We start from the raw sequence: 20869 nt of genomic DNA, 5'->3' as shown, positions 1-20869 counted from the left end.
AATTGTGAAATGATTATTAGAGTATCCTCACTTAAAACCATCCCTAGATAATTTCCATTAAAGCCAAGAATATCTTGTAAATTTAAGTATATGTAAATATCATTAAAAATGTATACAGACCACTTTCTAACAATTTGCTTCGGACCTCAAAAATATCCCGACGGACTCTAGAGATAGAGAGGGAATGAGAGACTAAGCGTGGTGGACAGTGGTGGTAATGAAGATGAAAGACAATTTCTTTATGCCTTCTAACAATATTGTACTCCTCCAAGCACACATAAATCAAATTTAAACAGTGGTATAAGTACAATGAAAATCTTCTTAATATTCGACACGTTGATTCATTTTTACTAAACGATGATAGAAAAAATTTAAAATTTGAATATAAAAAACCAATTTTTATCTAGATGAGTCGGCATATCAACGATTAAATAATTATTTTCTTTCTACTTACAGCATTTTGGATCAAATCTTTCCATCCACAAAATATGTGGACTTGATGGATAGGGTTTGTTCTTGCCTAAAAGAAACAGAGGAAAAGAATCAAGTAAAAGTTAGACGATACCCTCTTTCCTTCCTCCTCCTCGTCCACTGGCACCACACTGACTCTTACCTACCTACCAAATCCAGATTTCTCCTTTTTCATTTAAACCTCTCATCTTTCTCTTTCTTTACCACCTACTCTCTCTCTCTCTCTCTCTCTAGAGTCAAATTTCTCCTTTATTCCTCCCATTTTATATTTTCTCTCTCTCTCTCTCTATCTCTTAACATGGGACGTTCACCTTGCTGTGAAAAATCACACACAAACAAAGGTGCATGGACTAAAGAAGAAGATCAAAAACTCATTGACTATATCAACCTTCATGGTGAAGGTCGCTGGAGATCTCTCCCTATATCTGCTGGTACATATATATATTTTATATCAATCTAATTCCTACCCATCTTTCTAAATTCATTTTCCTTTTATGGGTTCTCTTTGATTTTTCTCCTTCATCATTTTTTTCGACAATTCACTCTTCTCTCTCTCTATAGGTTTACTTCGTTGTGGTAAAAGTTGCAGACTTCGATGGATTAATTACCTACGTCCTGATCTTAAAAGGGGGAATTTTACTGATGAAGAAGATGAACTCATTATCAAACTCCATAGCTTACTCGGAAATAAGTATTCCCCCTTTCTCTCTCTCTCTCTCTCTCTCTCTCTATATATATATATATATATATATATATATATATATATATATATATATATATTATACCTTCACTTTCTCTCTCTAGATCAATCTCATATGGGTTTTGTTTTGATTCTTCATTATTTTTCTAATAGATGGTCTTTGATTGCTGGACGATTACCTGGAAGAACTGATAATGAAATCAAGAATTACTGGAATACATATATAAAAAGAAAGCTCTTGCGGAGAGGAATTGATCCTAAAACTCACCAACCCATCTTCAAGAACAACAGCAACAGCAGTAGCAGCAATGGTTCTTCTTCCTACCCAGAAATCATTAATGGTTTTTCTTCTTACCCAGAAATCATTAATGGTTTTTCTTCTTACCCAGAAATCAAAATTGGATCATCAATTACTAATCAAACTCATCATCTTGATATTGATACCATTAAAGATGCATTGTCAAAGAGCAATAGTACTGGTATGACTGTTGAGATGGATGATCATCATCAATCAGAACAACAACATAAACAAGTAGAAGAAGAAGAAGAAGAAGACCCAAGTCTTGATCTTAATCTTGATTTATCATTAAGTCTTCCATTTCATGAATCACAACCTATTTCATCAAATAGTAGTGCAGAATCAAAGGCAAAGCCTTCTGAAGAACAGACACTATCTTCTTCTACTTGCCAAGTGTTTGATGAAAAGCCTCGACCAACCATCACTACTCAATCTGTTTGTTTTTGTTTCAATTTAGGGTTTCATAATACTCAACCTTGTAATTGTGATCAATCCCTGCCGTCCGGAATGACCATCTCTGCTAATGATCTTCATAGATATTATAGATAGCTGAATTAATTTTAATTAATATATAATCAAAATATATATAGTACATCAAATATTTCTTTCTTTTGTGTGAAAAGATGAAAGCACAAAAGTTTTAGTATTATTCTTTTTATATTTGAAATACAAAATTTAGGCTGGCAATTTTTTGAAGCAATTTGAGTGTAGAAACTTTTAAAAAGATTGAATTCTTCAAATCTAGGGATATGGAGAGTTTGAACCCCACTACCTCACTCCACTATAGATGGATAGTGTTGAAGGGATTTTCTAGTTAGGTTTTATTTGGATCTTTATGAGGACTACTCTAGCATAGGTTATAGGTAGTGCACTGCTAGTTGTAGATAGCCACAATTTTTTTTTTTCTCGAAAGACCCATACATATTAGAATTAAGTTTTGGAATGTTTTTCCAGAATGTATTGTCTTGAGTTTTCCTGATCCATCTGGCTAGCTTATCACCAAGATATTGTGATTTCTGGTTGTGTAGGAGAACTGAATACTGTTGAACTTAGAGATGAGAGCTTTGACTCGTTAAATGTGAGTTGCAGAATGCCAATGCATTGTGTTCCAGAAATCGTGCAGATGTCGGATTGGACTTTCGTTGTCGCTTTCAATAATTATGTGCTTGTAGTTATAAGTAATCGCCCATCGGACTTCAAATAAAATGGCTTTGGCTTCACTCTCCTCGCTCGAACGAGCTCCAAGAGTTTCTACTTTTACTTAAATGAATTTGACATGTGAACCATAAACAATTCTAATACAATTGTTAATATCAATAAACGAGATATTTGTTTTAATTTATAGTATGGGTAAAGTGGCGGAGTCCAACGTTGAGAACATAATCGTCTAGTAGTTTAAACTACACCAGCCAACAACTGGTAGCCCAGTTGGTCATTGCATATACTTTGCAATGCTGAGGTCCCAAGTTCGATCCCATGGAAGTGCAAATCCACTTTTTGTGGCCACTTCACTACCCAGAGTCTTGTGTCCCGCGAGCACGGGTTATACCCTCTTATATATGTATGCGAGACACTTATACATGTATATGAGACAATGACTAAAGGGTTGCTCTGCAACACTAAAATAAACTCTTTTACTTATTCAAGTAGAAAAGTAAAAAAAAAAAGAAGAAGTTGGTAATGCAACCATTCCCGACTTGACTGAAGTTAAAAAATTGACTTTCTTGTAGAGATTGCCCGGAGGTTCAGCCCAGGCATAAACCAGATCATCTACCTGCCTATATATCATTGTGACAATATTTTATACATCATTTTTAGAAGTAAAAATTGAAGTGTGACATTCTTAACTATCCAATCTTGGTGTGTACATTTCAACCTTGTAACTTTGTTCTTCATTATGCTTCATTGAAGTTATAAAGTTCTCTGGATACGAAGATTAAGCTTTCATCTTCTAGTTCAGGCAGGAGAAAAAGCATGCACTTACTTATATCAGCTTTGATGGACTATAAGGTCCTAATAGAATTGAAGATTATATACACAATATAGCTGATTGTATTCCCTAATGATAATAATATAATTAATACTTTGGCCATATAATCATCTTCATGCCATCTCTATAAGTTATCTCCAAGAAGTGAACTTGTTAATATACTTGTAACAGAAAATTACTCATGGCTCCAAAAATAACAGACAATACCAACTGAACTACCTAACATTTGGATGTGTATATAAGTTGGGTTTAAATAGTAAAACAGAAGTTGGGACTTCATCAAAAAAAAAAAAAAACAGAAGTTGGGTAATTCAAAGCACATCAAAAAACTATAAGAACAAACCCCCCTGATATTTACCATGAGGACTACGATTATATAACCACTTAAAACAATGAACTCTTTCATAAACAGAGACTTGAATCTAATCCTCGTCCTCTGTCTCTTCATCATCTTCATCGTTGTTATTTTCACCATACCTCCACCCATCTTTTTCAACACTATCACGATCTTCTTCAGTTTCTTCACTATCTTCTTCCTCGTTCATGTTATTGTTCAACCAGTGTTTTCTCGTTACATTTACATTGACAGGAGCAACATTTGGTAGTGCCCGTGGAGGTGGTACTTTCTTCTGCGGAACTTTAGCAGGTTGCTGTTTCATGATTGGTTTTGTTTTTAGTCGCTTAATGTTCTTTCCGCTACTGTTTTTTCTTGCATATGGATCTCGATCACTACCCTCATCCATGTCAATGTCAGCTTCCGACTGGTGTTTACCATTATTCTCTTCTGGGTTGTGACCGGGATGCTCTCTTCGTAAATGTAGGTTCAGTTTATATTCATGAATGTAGGATTTACCACAACCTTCATAAGGACATGCATAAGGACGATCGGAGGAAGCAGAGCCGTAAACCACAGTAGGAGGTTTTGTAGCAACAGGAGTTTTTTCTAAAGGCGGTGCTTGTTTCATGATATCCGTCCCTGTATTCTGATGCATATATATTGGAAACTCATATCACTATTTAGGGTTATGTTCAAACAACATACTAGCACGTTAAAAACATTGGAGGTTAATTACAAGGTTGGTTTACTCGAACTCAGCAATTGGGCTCAGTCCCACAAACTTACGAGTAACTAAAAGGGAGGGTGGTTTACTTGAGCTTGGCAATGGCCAGAGTCTCACTGAAGTTTGCTGAACTCGGTCCTAGTGCAACCCGAGTTTGCAGGACTCCACGAGCCCCCTCTTTGTTTCTTTCTACATTTTCTTGCATCTTATATGCGTATGTTTTCTATACACACACACACACACACATCGAACTGTCTTTGAGTTTTATTTTGTTCGAACAATCTAATGTAGTATGAACAAAACCTACCACTTAATTGGGTTTTCAAGAAATCCTATATTGAGGTTACCAAACAATTTATATCAACCGCCCAAAGTCGTGACTTTTGTCCACCACTGTGCATAAAGTGGAAAATATTCACGACTGAAGCAAAATCAGGATTTCAGAGAGTTACTACCAGAAGACTATATGATCTAGAGGAAAACCAACCTTTTCATGGTGAGCCTTGATGTGTGATTTCAGCTTGTACTCATGAGCATACCTCTTCCCACAATCAACATATGGGCAAATGTGATAGTTTTCTTGTGAATGTGTCTTCATATGTGCCCTCAGGTTAAAATCCAGAGAAAAAGCCTGCATATCCAGAGAATCACGATCGATAAACAAAAATTCCATATATTGGTTTCAGCTATGTAAAACTGCGGATTCATTGGGCGTTTTTGTATATACTATTTAATTTTGTGTCTTGTGTTTATACATATATTAACTAAATAGAATGTCATTTATTGTTAGCTCATGATATTTAATCAAGGTAAAGGGGCTTCACAAGTCCAAGTAGACATATGAAAACCGTCAAAGGACTTCAAACCATTCAGACCAACAACATCCCAAAGAGTGATCAAACCTTTAAATCTATTTGTATGATTCTTTCCTAAATCTCCTAAGGTATAGACTTGAGGAACTATTGTTATAGTTATAGTTGGTAGGTGGTTTTAATAATCTGAAATTTGAAATAATTTACGTGTAATTTTAGTTGTTATGCTGTTTTATCCTTCATTGGAGTTAGATCTTAAAATATGTTACGTGATCCAATTGATGTGTTTTCATCTTGCAAAACAAGTACGAATTTGAAAGACGACTCGTTTTAAGATATGAGTTTAATAGGGAAGTATATGCATACAAGAGCTCAAAATATTCAAGTATTTACACAAACAAAACTCAGATTCAACGTCAGAGTATAAACAATAAACACAACCTTAATCTAATCAAGAGATTTATATGGAGCCTGCCGTTTATAAGAACCAGGAGAATCCTATACTTCTAAAGCATGAGATAAGAGTGCCAGTCGTAAAAGGACAAAATTCATAATCAATATGCAAGAAAATACAGCCAATGAGACATAAGATAAACAGTAAAACTTCAAGAACCTTGGTACATTTCGAAATAAATAAGAACTTGGAGAGCACAAGATGATCACCTTACCGCAACCTTCATGAGGACAAAAGAAATGCTTCTCTCCAGTATGGATAAGAAAGTGCCTTTTCAGCTTGGAACTGTCCAAAAATTTCTGCAACAGAAAGACATGAAGCAATTGATTGTTCTTGAACTGATAGTGTGGTCTGGAAGGGTGGAGATGGAAAACAATATCACAAGGTTCAAACTCCTTCAGGTTAGAAGGGACGATTATGATACCATTAGGTACAAATCTCTAGGAGAATATATATGTATACTACATGGGTCATATTCATATACCTACTAAAATATCATGAACACTGAACCAAAACATAATTAACAAATTAGAAATATAATCCATATGAAATGAAACATATATTTTGCACACGTAAAAGCAAATGCCATAAACGTAGATCTTTTACCCCATAACTAGAGACAAGAAATGTAAGCTTTACTCAAGTCCATGAAGTTTGTAAAATACCATTTGAAACGTTAAAAAGAGAACTATTATTTCCTAAAAGAGAAATACGAACAGAAATTGGACCCTGTAATGAATAAAAAATAATAATTTTGCAACTGATATTGGTAGATCTTGTCATGCCGACGACTTGATATAAAAAACAGAGATTTTCGAACTATCTAGGGTCAAAAAGAAGAAGAGTATGCAAGGATAACAAGAGAAAACTGCAAGCATATTTCGAACATCTGAGGACTGAGATGACATGGGGCGAGCAGATATGGATATTTCCATTGATTCACGAGGAAAGGGGACCCTTATCAGACTTGACCAACTCCGAGTTGGTCAACAAATCAACCTCAACTAGGGAATTATCAAGTCACTAAAAGCATAAAGCACATGTTAAAGATGAATAATTCGGCTAAAATAAGATCTCTGCAGATGAAAATTCAAGTGACTTCCAAAGATTTAAAACATTGAAGACATCCAAGATCCCAAAGATCTGCCTGTAGGTGTCATAATTTTGTCTTTGACAAAATACAATTTAAAACAGTAGTGAATAATGTAAAATAATGAAGATAATACCCGTCCGCATCCATCATAATGGCAAACATATTGTCTCTCCCCATGGATGTGAGAATGCTTCCTCAAGGCCCCAGCATCAATGAAAGTTTTACCACAGCCTGCGTAGCTGCAAAGGAAAAGAACTTCTGTCGTCGGTTCTGGTTCTGGCTCTTGTGCAATGGGCTCTTTACGTTTGCCTTTTGAAGACTTTAACTTGTCCACTAAAAAAAGGTAAAGCATAAGAATAAGAATAAATTTACATGACAAGTTTAATCAAAGTTTTGCACAAGGGGAGTATTCATTTAGCATAAATCACCCACGGATTGTTTGTAGAAAATGCATTATTTTGTTTTGATGACCTCTGCTCCAGTAAATGTTATATTCTACATTCCAACATAAGCTAACCATCTAACTGCCCGACCTGATCAGTTGTCTTGTATACAAACATTACCTTATTGAAAGTTGAAACAGAATTACACTAGACCCATTTGCCAACGAGTATGGATATCTAGGAGATCGGAGATCCTACTTACATTTTTCATTGATCAAAAAGAAAACAAGACTACAAAGCTACTAGAGGAAATACTTTGGGCTACAACACAAAAACACCAAGCATAGAATAAAACTGCCGGAATGCGGGGGCTAATTGCTACTTGCAATCATTCTAAGAATTAAATATCATTACAGGTGAGTGGTTCCCTTAGCCTTGAGGAATTTTGAAGGGATAATCCTTACATAGGAGAGAGTTAATGACGATAATCTAGAGCTCGATTTTGGTTGAAGGTGTTAAGCAATAATTTGACTAGGTTAGGATTATAAGAATTAGTTTCTATCTTCATTAATGTTTGTAACAGGTTTTACTTAGTTATTTAGGAGGGATAGCTTGTTATTTCTTGACTGTTTTTTCACAATTTAAGGTTCGTAGTTGCTGAGCCAAATATTGGTCAGCTTTGACCAGTCAAGAAGTTAACATGTTGACCTGAACTACAAGTGTCGAAGTCCACATGCACATGAGCGAGCCCTCCATAGAGCCATTAACGAGGTGGATCCAACAAAGCTCTACCACCTGAGGCTAACTCTAACCACAGACAATGTTGGGAGGTCGAGATAAGTCTCCTACGCACCTTGGACCTTGTGTTGGCCCAGAGGCAGATAAAGAAATGGATTCGAGATAGCTCTGATTCTGCTTTCATCATGGTAACAAAGTAGTGAGGTCTATTGAAGTCAGCTCGGCACCTCGAGTTATCCTTGCCTAGAGAGAACGACAGTTACGCGGAAGATTCGCTTCTCGCCCACGAACCATTATTGTAAGAAGATAAGCACTTGATTAGATATTATCTTCTAACGAATAGAACACGTGGCTCACATCAAGCCGGTGCTTTGCCACCGCTTTCCAAACCCATATAAGCATATCAGGTTAAAAGGGAGAATTCCTTCACGCTCTCAGTGAATTACTTCATAACCTGCAACACTTGACCGATTTGAGCGTCTGAATGACTTTCTCACAGGTCTTCCCACCTCCCCAACCCAACATCTCAGATCACATTCAGTGGAGAAAGGACATTGAGTAGAGTTTACAAGGATCAATTTTCTAGGAGATACCCGGAAAACCACTTTCAGACAGCATCAAAAGCCAAATAATGGAAGAACTAAAAGAGCTCTGTAAGGGTAAAATTCCAATTAAGATGTTTGATCCTATGGTTTCGTTGTGTTTGTACTTAAGCATATGATAAAGCGTTGAGTAAAAAAAGGTGTAGTACTAACACAACCATTCTGACACTGGGTTATCATCTATTTGCTAGAGAAACCTTTTCCTGAATCCAAGAAATTGACTTCTACAAATACCATTTTATGCTGTTTGTAGGTCAATACTAACTACATCTACTAACTAGTAATTTCCCCTCCAAAAAATAAATACTAATGATTTTGATTTTAAAAAAGAACGATACATACCTGACACCCATTTCAAAAGAAAGCATTTACCACCAGTTGCCACAACATCTTGTGGCACCCTGGAAATAAAAATTGGTCACTGTCAAAGCCTATATTACAAAATTTAGAAAGTAGAATGAGACTTTTGCTGGTAAAAACATATGGCTGGGAAAAAACATCAGTTAGGAAAATTATCACATTTATGTGACCATGCCATTAAGGCGAGAAAAGGTATAACAGGTTCCCACAACAGATCCTAAACCAGTGCTAACAAAACTTTAATGGTAAGTAAACTGCCTCCTACTTTCAATAAAATATCAGTGATGTGCTTAAGAATTACAAAACCGTGTGAATATGAAAGCAATGCATTCTGGGCTCAAATAGACAATCTAGTAGCCTTTATTAGGTATCTTGAGTTAAAGAAGATATACATCGTCTTTTTATAAAAACAATATCTCGCGTCTGGTTTAAACAAAAGGACCAAAAGAACCAGGAAAAAAACAGTGATCATTAGTAACGGGAATGACGGCATGTGGCAAGAAAACTGAAGTTTGTCAAGAAAGTTTACGACGGACTATTACGGAATAACAATAGCTTTTTGAAAGCTGGTTTTAAGAACCTTGGGAGAATGAATATTGAGACCTACTTACTTGTAAGAGAAGAGAAAATACTTTTAAGCTTCAATGACACTAGACTGAAGGCAACTAAATTTTTTTATTTACTTAACAATATATAAAAACAAATCTAGGGTTTCTTTCACCACCAACTCAGAAAACTGAAAGTCTGAATCTTTATACAAATTAGTAAAAGGGTAATTATTTATAAACCTGGAACCTCAATTGACTAAATGCAATTTGTTTTTTTCTTTTCTGGATGGACAATGTAATCCAACTTTTCTATAAACAAACTGAAAAAGAAGAAGTTTAATAATTTCAATCACTAGATCAAATAACCAAATAACCAAATTTGCAGAGTGTAATCATAAATTGGCACTTCAAATTTGGGCAATTTAAACACAAACTAGAAATGGGCAATTTAGCAAATATTGAAAGAATAAACAGATAGAAGAAGCAATGAAGAATGAAAGAAGTTGTTGATTGATTGTATTCTTACCATTCCTTAACCCATTTGACAGCAGGAGCCTTGGACTTTGGAATTGCTCGTTTCTCATATAAATGGTAATTATCCATCAAGAATTGATCCTACAGCTAGGGTTAGGGTTTTTTGAGAAAATAAGAACACAGACAATGATGGGTAAAAAGATAGAGGAGAGGAAAAGATGAAAGGGGTATGAAGAATAAGAAAGAAGAAGAATTAAAGAAAAACGGGGTTGAATCCTGATCTCATATTAACGTCATTAACAATCATGGAAACAAACTAATGGTGGTTTTATCTCTCTAGAAGAACTCTAGCATTTCTCCCCCTCTCTCTGTCACACACATGGAAGACTGGTTGATGGTTTTGTCCTCTGGTATTTACAGACCTAATTGGGCTCATGCCTGTTCACAAAGCTCAAAAAGGTCACTTCCCACCAATGTTTTCTAAAGGGGTTATTTAGAATATAGACCCCAGTTATTTACCTATATTAGGGATCCACCCCCAAAACGATAATGTTTTAGGGGTTACCCCCATTCTCTATTTTTCCGTCAAAAGCCCGTTAAGTTGCGAGCGTGTCAGTCACGTGAGTTTCTTTTGACAAATTTGCCCTCCCCATCAGCTTTACAGTTGGGGGTCTTTCCCTAAATAGTTGTTTTACAGTGGGGGTCATTCACCATTTTAACACTACTTCCTATTTTTCATAAGAAAGTTGTGATTTTAGTGAAAACAAAGTTCAACCCTCTTCTATGTGAGTAACTAGGTCGAGGTTTAACCTGAGTTTTGGAGTTCAGCTATAATGGATTTCTAGAAAAGAAGGTTTTAGATAATTGCCAGCTAAAATTCAGAAGTTTTTCAATCTTTTTCTCTTTTTCTCAAGATCATACTGTTATTCGTGTAATGTAGTTGGTATTTCAATCTGTTCAAGATCAAGATCAAGAGAAAAAGATTGAAATACCAACTACATTACATGAATAACAATCTGATCTTGAGAAAAAGATTGAAAAACTTTTGAATTTTTTTTCAAAAGCAAAGAACTTTTGCTTAATTGCTTCAAATTCAAGATCAAGTACTAAATTGAAGAACACAAATTTACGAAGAAAACATTAAAATTGAGCATAATGACTCAAACCTAACAATTATCTCCAATTTTAGCTGGCATTTATCTGAAACCTTCTTTTCTAGAACTCTATTATAACTGAACTCCAAACCCAGGTTAAACCTCGACCTAGTTACTCACTTGGAAGAGAGTTGAACTTTGTTTTCACTAAAATCACAGCTTTCTTATGAAAAGATAGGAAGTAGTATTAAAATGGTGAAGGACCCCCACTGTAAAACAACTATTTAGGGAAGGACCCCCCAACAGTAAAGCTGATGGAGAGGGCAAATTTGTCAAAGGGAGCTCACGTGACTGGCACGCTCGCAACTTAACGGGCTTTTGACGGAAAAATGGAGAATGGGGGGTAACCCCTAAAGCATTATCGTTTTGGGGGTGGATCCCTAATATAGGTAAATAACTGGGGTCTATACACTAAATAACCCTTTCTAAAATAACACTATTTTTTTTTCTTTTTGGATATTTTAGATAAATAAGAAAATTATTCGGAGTACAAAGTTTTAGGTGGAAATTTTTCTTTTTGTTTCTTCCAAACACTACCTACTTTTAATATTTTCTTCTTCCTCCATCTTCTTTTTCCACCACCATCAATTTCGACGACCATTAACTCCGACGACCATTAACTCCGACTGCCATCTCTCTCTCTCTCTCTCTCTCTCTCTCTCTATTTTTCTATTTTCCAACGAAGGGGAGGTCCCTTTCGTCAGAACCCTCGTCTGGTTTTTCAAACAAAGGCTCGTCTAGAAAATCAAACGAGGTTGTCTGATTCTACCAGAGGAAGGAATCTTTCCTTCGTCTGGTTTTCCAGACGTATGGTTACGACAAAATCCCTTCGCCGGAACTTAGAAAGAGAAGGATGGAGAAGAGATAGAAGAGGCAAAGAAGTTGTCGGACAACTCCGCCCTGCAACTTCTGTCAGTGACTTGAAAGTTGTGTTTGGGGATTGCTTTTTGGATTTTTCACCTTTTTTTTCCCGAAAACTTTTGTTTCCTCACACCACCCACCTTTTCTTTTGTTGAATCCATTTGAGATGGCTCATGTTTTGGAAAGATCAAACTCTTCTCCAAGTTTTAAAATTCTGGGATGGAAAATTTCGTTATTTATCCCAATCCACCACCATTGTTCTCTTCCCACCTTCCAAGATTATCAGCAAATTTTTTATCGTGGACATGAATAGAAGAGAGACTAGTAGGATCAGATAGGTACGCCAATCTGTGGTGGCGTGTCCGCCATTGGTGGTGGGTGGAGGAAGAGAAGAAATTACAACCAAAATGTTTTTCAGCCGTGATACGGTGATACCTAAATTCAATCGGGAAACAGGCTGGCATAGTGTCATTTTCCAAACCCTAAATTATACCACCATCAACACCAAAATAAAACTTTGCAACCTCTCCCAACACCAAATGTCCAAATATCAGTTTTCTGCAGATCTTTTCTACCATCTCTCCATTAACTAGTGATAATCTTGTTCGAGTTAGATATAAGTATTTGAAAAAGAAATACTAAGACACAAACAGAAAATTAATATAAGATTCAGAGAAGTCAAGAGTAAAATACATTAGGCATCCGAAAATAGATAAAAGATCCAAAGATCAAGAGAGTTAAAAGAAAAGTAATCTCGGTTTTTTTTTACTTTTACAACCCAGACATGCTCTACTTGTTATGGCGAAGCGATTTTTACAAAACTACAAGTAGAATAACAAAATGCACGTAACAGTTTAAAACTATTTCCTGGATCTCTTCTGCGGTGAACTCGGGATCAGCAAAACCAGAGAGGAACAAGAGAGAACGGCTACCCAGACAGGACCGACATAGCTCGTCTAAAATCTAGGGAATTCAGAGCCGACTCTGGGAAGTGCTTCCTATCCGGTACCCATAATCCTTTTCCAGGCATTAGTATATTTTGATTTGAAGTTCTTGCATTATCGCCAACTTTTGGACAAGGAACTTCTTTCTTTTTCTTAACGAACTCAAAGAACTCAGCCACTTGACGAGCATACCTTCAAATACGAAAAGTCAAATGAATATACAGGAAAACGAAGATAACAGAATTAAATCTTCGGAACATGCAAAGACTAAACACGAGTAAATGATATATCGAACAATAAAGCCACCAATAATCCTATATAATTATATCATTCTAAGTTCAGTTCCATTGTCCCATGTATTAACAATTTAGTAGTCCTGCATATGATCTATTAGAAGAATAAGACACCTCTATAGACCGTTTTTTCACATACGGTATACCTGGTTTCCTTCTTTAAAACAATAAAGGAGAGGAAAAATAGAACTTTTCTTTTTTGAAACAGTAAGAATTCGAACCCTGATCTCTCCACAGTAAAGACAAACATGTAACCACTTGACCAAAGTGAGTCTCATCATAGCCAAAATAAAGCATAAATGGTAATCCGTCAGCAAGCACGTAAGAGCCTTTTAGCTCCATATCAAACTTTATCTAGTGCCACATGCTGGTTGCTGGACCAACAGAAATAAGCATAACTAGTTGCAACTACTTATGTGACAAACTTTCTATGACTAACAAACATAACTTTATACTAGTCAAAAAGCATGGAATGTGATCTTACTGCCTCTTTGCATCGATATCTTTGTTGAAATCAATGTTAGGTTCGCAATCCAGAACTAAAGCAGGAACCTGATAATAAACAATGAAACCTCAGAGAATATAAAATGAGAAATGAAGGATTAAATTCTACAAGAAGATATTAAGTTGACTGACCTTTTGAATACTAGAATGCATATGGTCGCCCTCCAAGTAGAAAACCCTATCTCTTATATCAGGATGCAAGGATTTATCCATATGAAGGGGTAGCTGACTGACAGACAATACACCATGGTTGCCGCTCTCGAAAGGGAATAACCAGCTCTCGTGCTTTTCATGTAAACCTCGCAAATAGTCCAAGGAAACACCACCTTCCTCTGCCCTCCTCCTATGCATCATTCGCTTGTGGCAGGTATCAGGGCTTGCTCTCAGATAGATGAATCCATCAGGGATCAGTCCAGGCAGAGTTGAAACAACTGGGTCAAACCATGAATCATATATGCTTATCTCCATCTCATTCATCCACTTTGCTTCATGTACAGCTCGAACAAAAACCTTTATCATGTAATATGTAGAACTTAGAGAAGGCATAAAGCTTGCTAACCCCAAAAAAAGATTAAAAAAAAAAACTTATTTGAACATCAGAAAAAAAAAACGAAGCAAGATTTTCAAATTCAAATAGAGAAGAGTGCGCAATTCGGAAGTATAATTATGAAAAATCAGTACAGAATTGATCTCGTACCATTCTGTCACTGAAAACACTCCTTTCCATCAGTCTAAGTGGTTTAACTCCACCGGAGGATTCTCTTTCCTGCATGACCCTTGTTACGAACACATAATTTTGGAATGTATATGCATACCTCTGTGGCTCAGCATAGAAAGCATCCAATATATTGAAGTGATCGGGTCCAATATCTTGCCACTTAGAAATAGGTTCAGGAACCACCTCAACAAGATCTTGGAGCTCAATGGTTTCATTCGCTATTCTCTGAAGAAAAGTGGTCTTCCCAACACTAATATTTCCCTCAACACAGAAAGTCAATCTTTTGCTATTAGAAGGCTTCCTATCTGAGTTTGGGCTATCCTCTTTTACCTCTTCATCTACAGTCTCTTTGATGAATGACGTTATACTCTCAGCATGGTTTTTGTGAATAATCCCTACAGAAGTTTGCAAGTATTCAACCATTGTCTCATTAGCCTTCCCAAAAAACTGCACAGGAGCACACATTGACAACTTATTAGGGAACAATCTTATGCTAATAAAGAATAAAAATGGACAACAAGACCAGATACTTTAACTCTCTAAGGATAATGCTTCAAATTAACTAGGTAAGTGACACTTTTTTTAACTCAAGACAATTATCACTTTGACAATTCACACACGACGGCAGCTTAAATAGTTTTATGATACCAAGAACCTATATATGATTTGTACATTAAATCATATATACATTAAATAATAGATACAAGATATTCAGCCGCATATCCACCAAGCTTATGGATTAGAAACCATGCCAAGATATGCAACATAATCACTATATCAAAGAACATAAGTTGACTCAAGAAACTATATACAAATATATTCAAAATAATATCAATATGTTCAAATTGCACTTATTCAGTTCAAAGCTAAACATTTATATCAAACAACAAACTAGAAAAGCAATTAAACTTCTTCTAGCACATTTTTGGTACCCTAGATATGGGTAACTGCTGATATTTGTATAGAATGACAAAGTAGAGAGAGAAAGGGTTGATTACCTTATCTTTGTATAGTTGTTTGAGTTCAGCAACTCCTTCAATACCCTTATTCACAAGTTTCCTCAAATTTCGAGGACCAACACCAGGAATTGTCAGCAAATCAGGATTGCCTGGAAGACTGGCACCACCACCACCGCCGCCGGGAGACGAACTTCTCTGTCTCCTCTGAAACCTAGACGGCTTATCTTCACAAGCTGACGAAGAAGAAGAAGATGATGAAGAACCATCTTTAGCCGAAACAACTTGAAACCCATCACCAGTTTTGGTGTGAAACCAAGCAGACCTAGAAGAAACCGATGATTTACCCTCTTTAAAAACTACCCAAGCCCTACCAGGTGAAGAAATCCCATTATGAACTGAACAACGATAAACTCCTCGATTACAAGTAGAAGAAGAAGAAGAAGAGAAGAGAGCAGAAGCAGCAAGCTTTTTAGAGAGAGAAAGAGTGTTGTTAGTTGTAGTGGTGGCGGTTATGCCTCCGACGAAGGTGGTGGCGGTCATAGGTGGTAACAAGGGAAAGTTAAGAAGAGGGAGGAAGTTCAAATTCTTCTTCTTCTTCTTTGTAGAATCACTGATTCCAGATAGAGGAGTGGGGAGTGATGTACAGATAATAGGGCCGGGAGGGCTTCGCCGTAACAACTTTTGCATCACTAAGCATTTCACATTAACCTCCCTCTCTCTCTCTCTCTCTACCCTTTCCTCCGACGATTTTGATGATGAAGAATGAATGAAGATGAAGATGAGGAGAGAGAAAGTGCAGATGTTTTGAGCGGGAGAAAATGTCAAAGTGAAAGCTGAAAAGTTCAGGGGTTTCGCTGCTGGAGTCTTGAAAAGAGGGGTTTTAGGGTTTTGGAAGAAGATTAGTCCAAAATAAAGAGAGTTAAATTGGGAAGCGGATAACGGATATATCTATTCGATGGTCTCCTCGGATTTAGTACGATCCAACGGTTCATAACTTCTGTTTAGAACATTGAGATAACTAAATTTTAAGATGACTTCAAAATGAAAGCTACAATGTCAAAATAGTCTTGACTAATAAGTTCAATCATCTAAACAATCCAAATCAGAATGAAACTCTTCTGGATATTGTTTGTTGTTTACATAACCACAACAAAAAAGTATACTCAACCCCTCTCCGGGGACTCCCACTTGAACCGCCTGTGAGAGAAACAAGAGTTTCTCTCTCCTCTCACATGTTCAGTCACGTGAAGAGAGAAACTCTTGTTTCTCTCACAGGCAGTTCAAGTGGGAGTGCTAGGAGGCGGGTCATGTAGACTTGTTGTAACCACAATCATACAATCTACAGCAGGCTCTCTCTCTGATAAGATATTGTTTGACTCTCATGTGAAAAACATTCTCTAATTCCTTCCACAACTATCGGTACAAATATTTAATTGTCGAACTTCTCTGAGATGGACTCTGAACTTCAATTGATACTTTTGCAGAAGGTTTATTCTTTGATAGATTCATTCAGTTATCTTTCGAACTAACTTTAAGTTAAGTTGATAAGTACGGGAACCTTATCACAAACGTAAGATTTAGTAATCGATCGTAAATGCAAGATTCAGTAAGCATAGCATTCGTTTAAACAACCCCTAAGCTTAGGATTAGTTCAAACAAAACCCAATTACAAATTAAGAAAATCCTAAGAAAGAAAAAGTAAGATTAAGTAAGTTCAATCTAATGAGCACAACCAAACAACAAGTAAGCTCAACAGCTAATCAATAAAAACAACAACTATTATGCGAGACCAACCAACAATAACAAATATTAAGAAAGATCAACAATAATAACAAATATAAGGGAGAAACACTAAGTATGAACAAGCTGAAACAAACCTATGACGGTTGAGAGAGAAAGAGGGAGAGAGAGAGCATATGGTTCTTTAGGGTTTAAGCAACAATAAATTCAGTAAACAACAACCTAGGATTTCAGGGTTGGGTTGCTGAACCTGGAAAACATGAAATCATAATGCTTAAACAATCCGACACATTTGAAAACAGAAACATCAATAATAATTTAGGGTTTTAGGGTTGCTTTGTAGGACCCGAAGAACATGAAATTGAAATGCTTAAACAAACTAACAAATTCGAACGGTTGAAATTGAAGTACCTAGTTTTTCAGGGTTCAGACAACGACAAACTTCTCCCAAAACTTAGGAATTCCTCTGTTAACCAATTCCATCGATTTGAGTATGATTATATGTGTGATAGCATCTACTATACCAGGAATGTTAATGAACCCAATTATTGCAATTGTTCAGGATGCCCTTTTTTAGCTTTTAGGGTATATTTCTTAGTTCAAGATCCCTCTTACTAACTGGAATCAAAGAATTAGTAGATCCGTTCTGCCTAAAATGGGAATGGTTTGGGGTTATGAACTTATAATCTGAAGATCGACTTGATTATAAGTTCATTCCACACCGGACCAGACCGGAATAGGATTATGTACATTCTTACTGTGAGAAGGGGATTCGAGCGTATGTAAATAGATACTATGTTTATATATGGATCCCTACGTCGTTACATTCCATTTAGGATTAGAAATAGGCGTAACCGGGACCTGCTTTTTACATATCTCTCATTATTTAGGTACCATATTCACTTCTTTGGGCTTCTATTGAATCGAGAAGTAGGTTTGATTGTACATCTTTTTGATATATCTAAGATATCCTCCGAATAATTCAAACCGAAGCAATTGGATGTCCGACTCGGGCCAATATGACATGCGATAGAAATACTCCAACACTCCACCTTTGTCATATATTCCATACATCACACTAGATAAATATCATATTCATGGAATACGATTCACTTTCAAGATGCCTTGATGGTGAAATGATAGACACACGAGACTCAAAATCTCGTGCTAAAGAGCGTGGAGGTTCGTGTCCTCCTCAAGGCATAATATTGAGAATGCTCATTGAATGAGCAATTCAATAAGAGATCTCGGATCGAATCGATATTGATAGACCGAGTCTCTGTTGATACGAAGTGGACTCCCCATTCATTAGATAGAGAAGATCTCTAAAATTTCGTGATCGGCTGCCGAACTTATTCCAGTTCCAACAACTCGGACTCGGATCAAGACCTAACTATCGAGACTTTGGGTTATCTTAACACATACTTTGTGAAATGGTTCATCGATGTTTGTTGCCGGGGGCAACAAGATCAAGTTGGTAAGGATCAAAATATTCCTTCATGTTTCCATTGCTCCCTATGATCGATGATCATAGAGGGCCCCTTTACCATTCTGTATAAATGGGTTGTTCTATTTGTACAGATATGGTAGAGGGGCACATCCAATCCTTCTTTGTCTATTAGTTCCCAGCTAGTTGCTTCAGCGCGGGGTAGACCAGCTTGGTAGCTCGCAAGGCTCATAACCTTGAGGTCACGGGTTCAAATCCTGTCTCCGCAACATCATTTTTTTGTCAATTTTTTTTTTTCTGGTCTGTAAACCGCACTCTCTACGCCACCATGTTTTCTTGTCGGTAAACACCTTGAAATCAGACCATTATCTTTCTCAAAGGTCATCTTCTCGTTGTTGGCCGTTTTAATGATGAAAATCATGGAAATAGCGAGAGTTAAATTTCTTAATTCGATAAAAACAAATTGATAAAGGTTTGAGACTTGCCCACTAAATGGGTATCCAAACATTTCATAAATTTTCGTTTAATTTTTTCTCCATTGAAAGTATTGGTTTGTTAGAAAGCAAAAAAAAATCCCATGAACGTAACCTACCAGAGGTACCAATCCTCTCCATTTGCAAAGAATTAAATTTAGATTTTGGCCAATATTTCGCCAAATATGGAAAGAGAAACGTTTTGGTCATTTCGCTACAAACATTTTGAAATTTAACACCTTGCATCAAACATTGTTAGGAAAAAGTAGGTAAATTTGGTTTCGGTCAGTGTTTCAGTAGACAAGAAAAGGGAATGATCATACACACGTAAAGTCGACATTGTTGATGGGTTAGTACAACATATTGGCCACAAAAGCTCCCAGTGGCCGCGCACCTTTATTGGAAATATAATCGGTGGCCAATACGCGGGCAACTGTTTTTCTTATATGGACAACTATCTTATATGTACAACGCAAAAAAAAAAAAAATTATATGGACATCAATTTTTAAGGGTACAACTCTCTATTATTTTCACTCAAGTCCTCTTAGAATCAGATGTATTATTTGATGACCTCACTCTTTCTCCATAAACCGTGGGTTAGTTTAGTCTTCATCTCTTCTATTACTTGTTCTTCATCATCACCCAAATTTGTAGAGAGCGAAATTCTTTGGAGAAGCATTGGTGGTTATGGCATCAAACAAAGGCAAGGGAGTTGTTGTAGAATCTTCCCAAAGACAAAGGTTAGAACCCTAAAACTCTAAAACCAACCATGAAGGAGAAGATGGTACTGATGGCAGAGAAAATCAGAGAAGATGTGGAAGACGAAGATGGATCTGTTGGTTTCGACTCTGAAAATGAGGGTGAAGAGGAAGATGAATCTGGTACTTCGGGTTGTGCAAAAATATGGCATAACAGAACATCACTTGCGACGAAAATCTGGCATAATCAGAAAACTTGCCAGATTTCCGTCGCAACTTAGCTTCTGTTATGCTATATTTTCGTCGGTTTTCTGCGAAAATATGGCATAACAGAAGCTAAGTTGCTAAGAAAATCTGGAAAATTGTCCGATTTTGTCAGATTTTCGTCGCAATTTATGTTCTGTTTTACCTCATCAATGTCATTAATGCCTATTATAGAAACGTCTGGTAAAACTTCTTCAGGTGCAGATTGAGAGATTTTGTCTTCTTCATCCATTTAGGGTTTGATAAGAAAAATGGTAGAAACTACAGTTTACTTTTAGTAGAAGTGAAGAAAGAAGAATAAGACTAAGAAGAGATTTTGTCTTCTTCATCCATCTAGGGTTTGATAAAAAAAATGGTAGAAACTACAGCTTACTTTTAGTACAAGTGAAGAAAGAAGAATAAGACTAAGAAGAAGGAAGAAGATAACGAAGAAGACAGTTTAGGTTTTCAATCTTTAACTATTATTTTTGTTAGTAGTCCACATGTTACTAATTATTAGTATTTAAGACTTTATGGAGTTGTCCCCTTATTAAATCAAAGTCAACTAAGTCAAGCATAATTGACTCGCATCGGACCCGAAAATAGTTGTCCATATAAGAAAAACGGTTGTCCGCGTATTGGCCACCATATAATCCAGTAGCGCGTCGAGAGCATCATTTTAGTGACAAAACCATAAAGTTGGGACATTCTCCAGACAGTGTGAATAACCTATTAGACTACAAAACCAGGAGGTTATGGCAAAATCTAATAAGATTTGAAAGATCAAATTGAAAAAGATTTCCGATCGCAAGTTTTCTTCTCCATCCCATAAAGATATATATATATCACC

General features: G+C 36.4%; 3 protein-coding genes across 4 annotated transcripts; 1 reads left to right on the top strand and 2 right to left on the bottom strand.

Annotated features, from left to right (window-relative positions):
• The first annotated feature begins 458 nt into the window (after positions 1 to 458).
• Positions 459 to 2068, top strand: LOC147551848 (uncharacterized). The gene is made up of 3 exons (XM_086667662.1): positions 459 to 902; positions 1033 to 1162; positions 1325 to 2068. Exons 1-3 carry the CDS (start codon positions 500 to 502, stop codon positions 2016 to 2018), a joined length of 1227 nt encoding a protein of 408 aa, XP_086523788.1. The 5' UTR covers positions 459 to 499; the 3' UTR covers positions 2019 to 2068.
• Positions 2069 to 3595: 1527 nt separating this feature from the next.
• Positions 3596 to 11789, bottom strand: LOC147551847 (zinc finger transcription factor YY1-like). 2 transcript variants are annotated; one of them, XM_086667663.1, is made up of 7 exons: positions 11559 to 11789; positions 10037 to 10464; positions 8945 to 9003; positions 7013 to 7212; positions 5996 to 6085; positions 5008 to 5151; positions 3596 to 4442 (listed from the first exon to the last, which is right to left on the bottom strand). In XM_086667663.1, exons 2-7 carry the CDS (start codon positions 10111 to 10113, stop codon positions 3882 to 3884), a joined length of 1131 nt encoding a protein of 376 aa, XP_086523789.1. In that variant the 5' UTR covers positions 10114 to 10464; positions 11559 to 11789; the 3' UTR covers positions 3596 to 3881. The 2 variants fall into 2 exon arrangements, with proteins under 2 accessions (XP_086523789.1, XP_086523790.1); XM_086667664.1 differs by lacking the exons at positions 8945 to 9003; positions 11559 to 11789 and having other exon boundaries at positions 10037 to 10430.
• An 860-nt stretch (positions 11790 to 12649) lies between these two features.
• Positions 12650 to 17447, bottom strand: DNK (P-loop containing nucleoside triphosphate hydrolases superfamily protein). Its single transcript, XM_086667661.1, has 6 exons — positions 17295 to 17447; positions 15457 to 16414; positions 14438 to 14905; positions 13873 to 14250; positions 13721 to 13788; positions 12650 to 13135 (listed from the first exon to the last, which is right to left on the bottom strand). The coding sequence occupies exons 2-6, from the start codon at positions 16102 to 16104 to the stop codon at positions 12928 to 12930; spliced, it is 1770 nt and encodes a 589-aa protein (XP_086523787.1). The 5' UTR covers positions 16105 to 16414; positions 17295 to 17447; the 3' UTR covers positions 12650 to 12927.
• Between the last annotated feature and the right edge of the window lie 3422 nt (positions 17448 to 20869).

Source organism: Eschscholzia californica, unplaced genomic scaffold (assembly GCF_041429995.1).
Source record: "Eschscholzia californica isolate CP2 unplaced genomic scaffold, dmEscCali1.0.p SCAF_3, whole genome shotgun sequence".
In the NCBI taxonomy this organism is placed as follows: Eukaryota; Viridiplantae; Streptophyta; class Magnoliopsida; order Ranunculales; family Papaveraceae; genus Eschscholzia; species Eschscholzia californica.
The sequence above is the reverse complement of the archived record's forward strand: the minus strand, read 5'-3'. Positions and strand labels throughout refer to the sequence as shown.

Bases quoted from the DNA above. Each gene is read 5' to 3' on its own strand.
- LOC147551848 (XM_086667662.1), top strand. From the start codon at position 500: ATGGATAGGGTTTGTTCTTGCCTAAAAGAAACAGAGGAAAAGAATCAA. The intron at 903-1,032 runs GTACATATATAT...CTCTCTCTATAG, and splicing joins ATCTCTCCCTATATCTGCTG to GTTTACTTCGTTGTGGTAAA. The intron at 1,163-1,324 runs GTATTCCCCCTT...TTTTTCTAATAG, and splicing joins CATAGCTTACTCGGAAATAA to ATGGTCTTTGATTGCTGGAC.
- LOC147551847 (XM_086667663.1), bottom strand. From the start codon at position 10,113: ATGGATAATTACCATTTATATGAGAAACGAGCAATTCCAAAGTCCAAG. The intron at 6,086-7,012 runs GTATTATCTTCA...TTTCTGTTGCAG, and splicing joins ATTATGATGGATGCGGACGG to AAATTTTTGGACAGTTCCAA. The intron at 5,152-5,995 runs GTGATCATCTTG...CTGGATATGCAG, and splicing joins CTCATGAAGGTTGCGGTAAG to GCTTTTTCTCTGGATTTTAA.
- DNK (XM_086667661.1), bottom strand. From the start codon at position 16,104: ATGCAAAAGTTGTTACGGCGAAGCCCTCCCGGCCCTATTATCTGTACA. The intron at 14,906-15,456 runs GTAATCAACCCT...GCTCCTGTGCAG, and splicing joins AACAACTATACAAAGATAAG to TTTTTTGGGAAGGCTAATGA. The intron at 13,789-13,872 runs GTCAGTCAACTT...GTTTATTATCAG, and splicing joins TGCATTCTAGTATTCAAAAG to GTTCCTGCTTTAGTTCTGGA.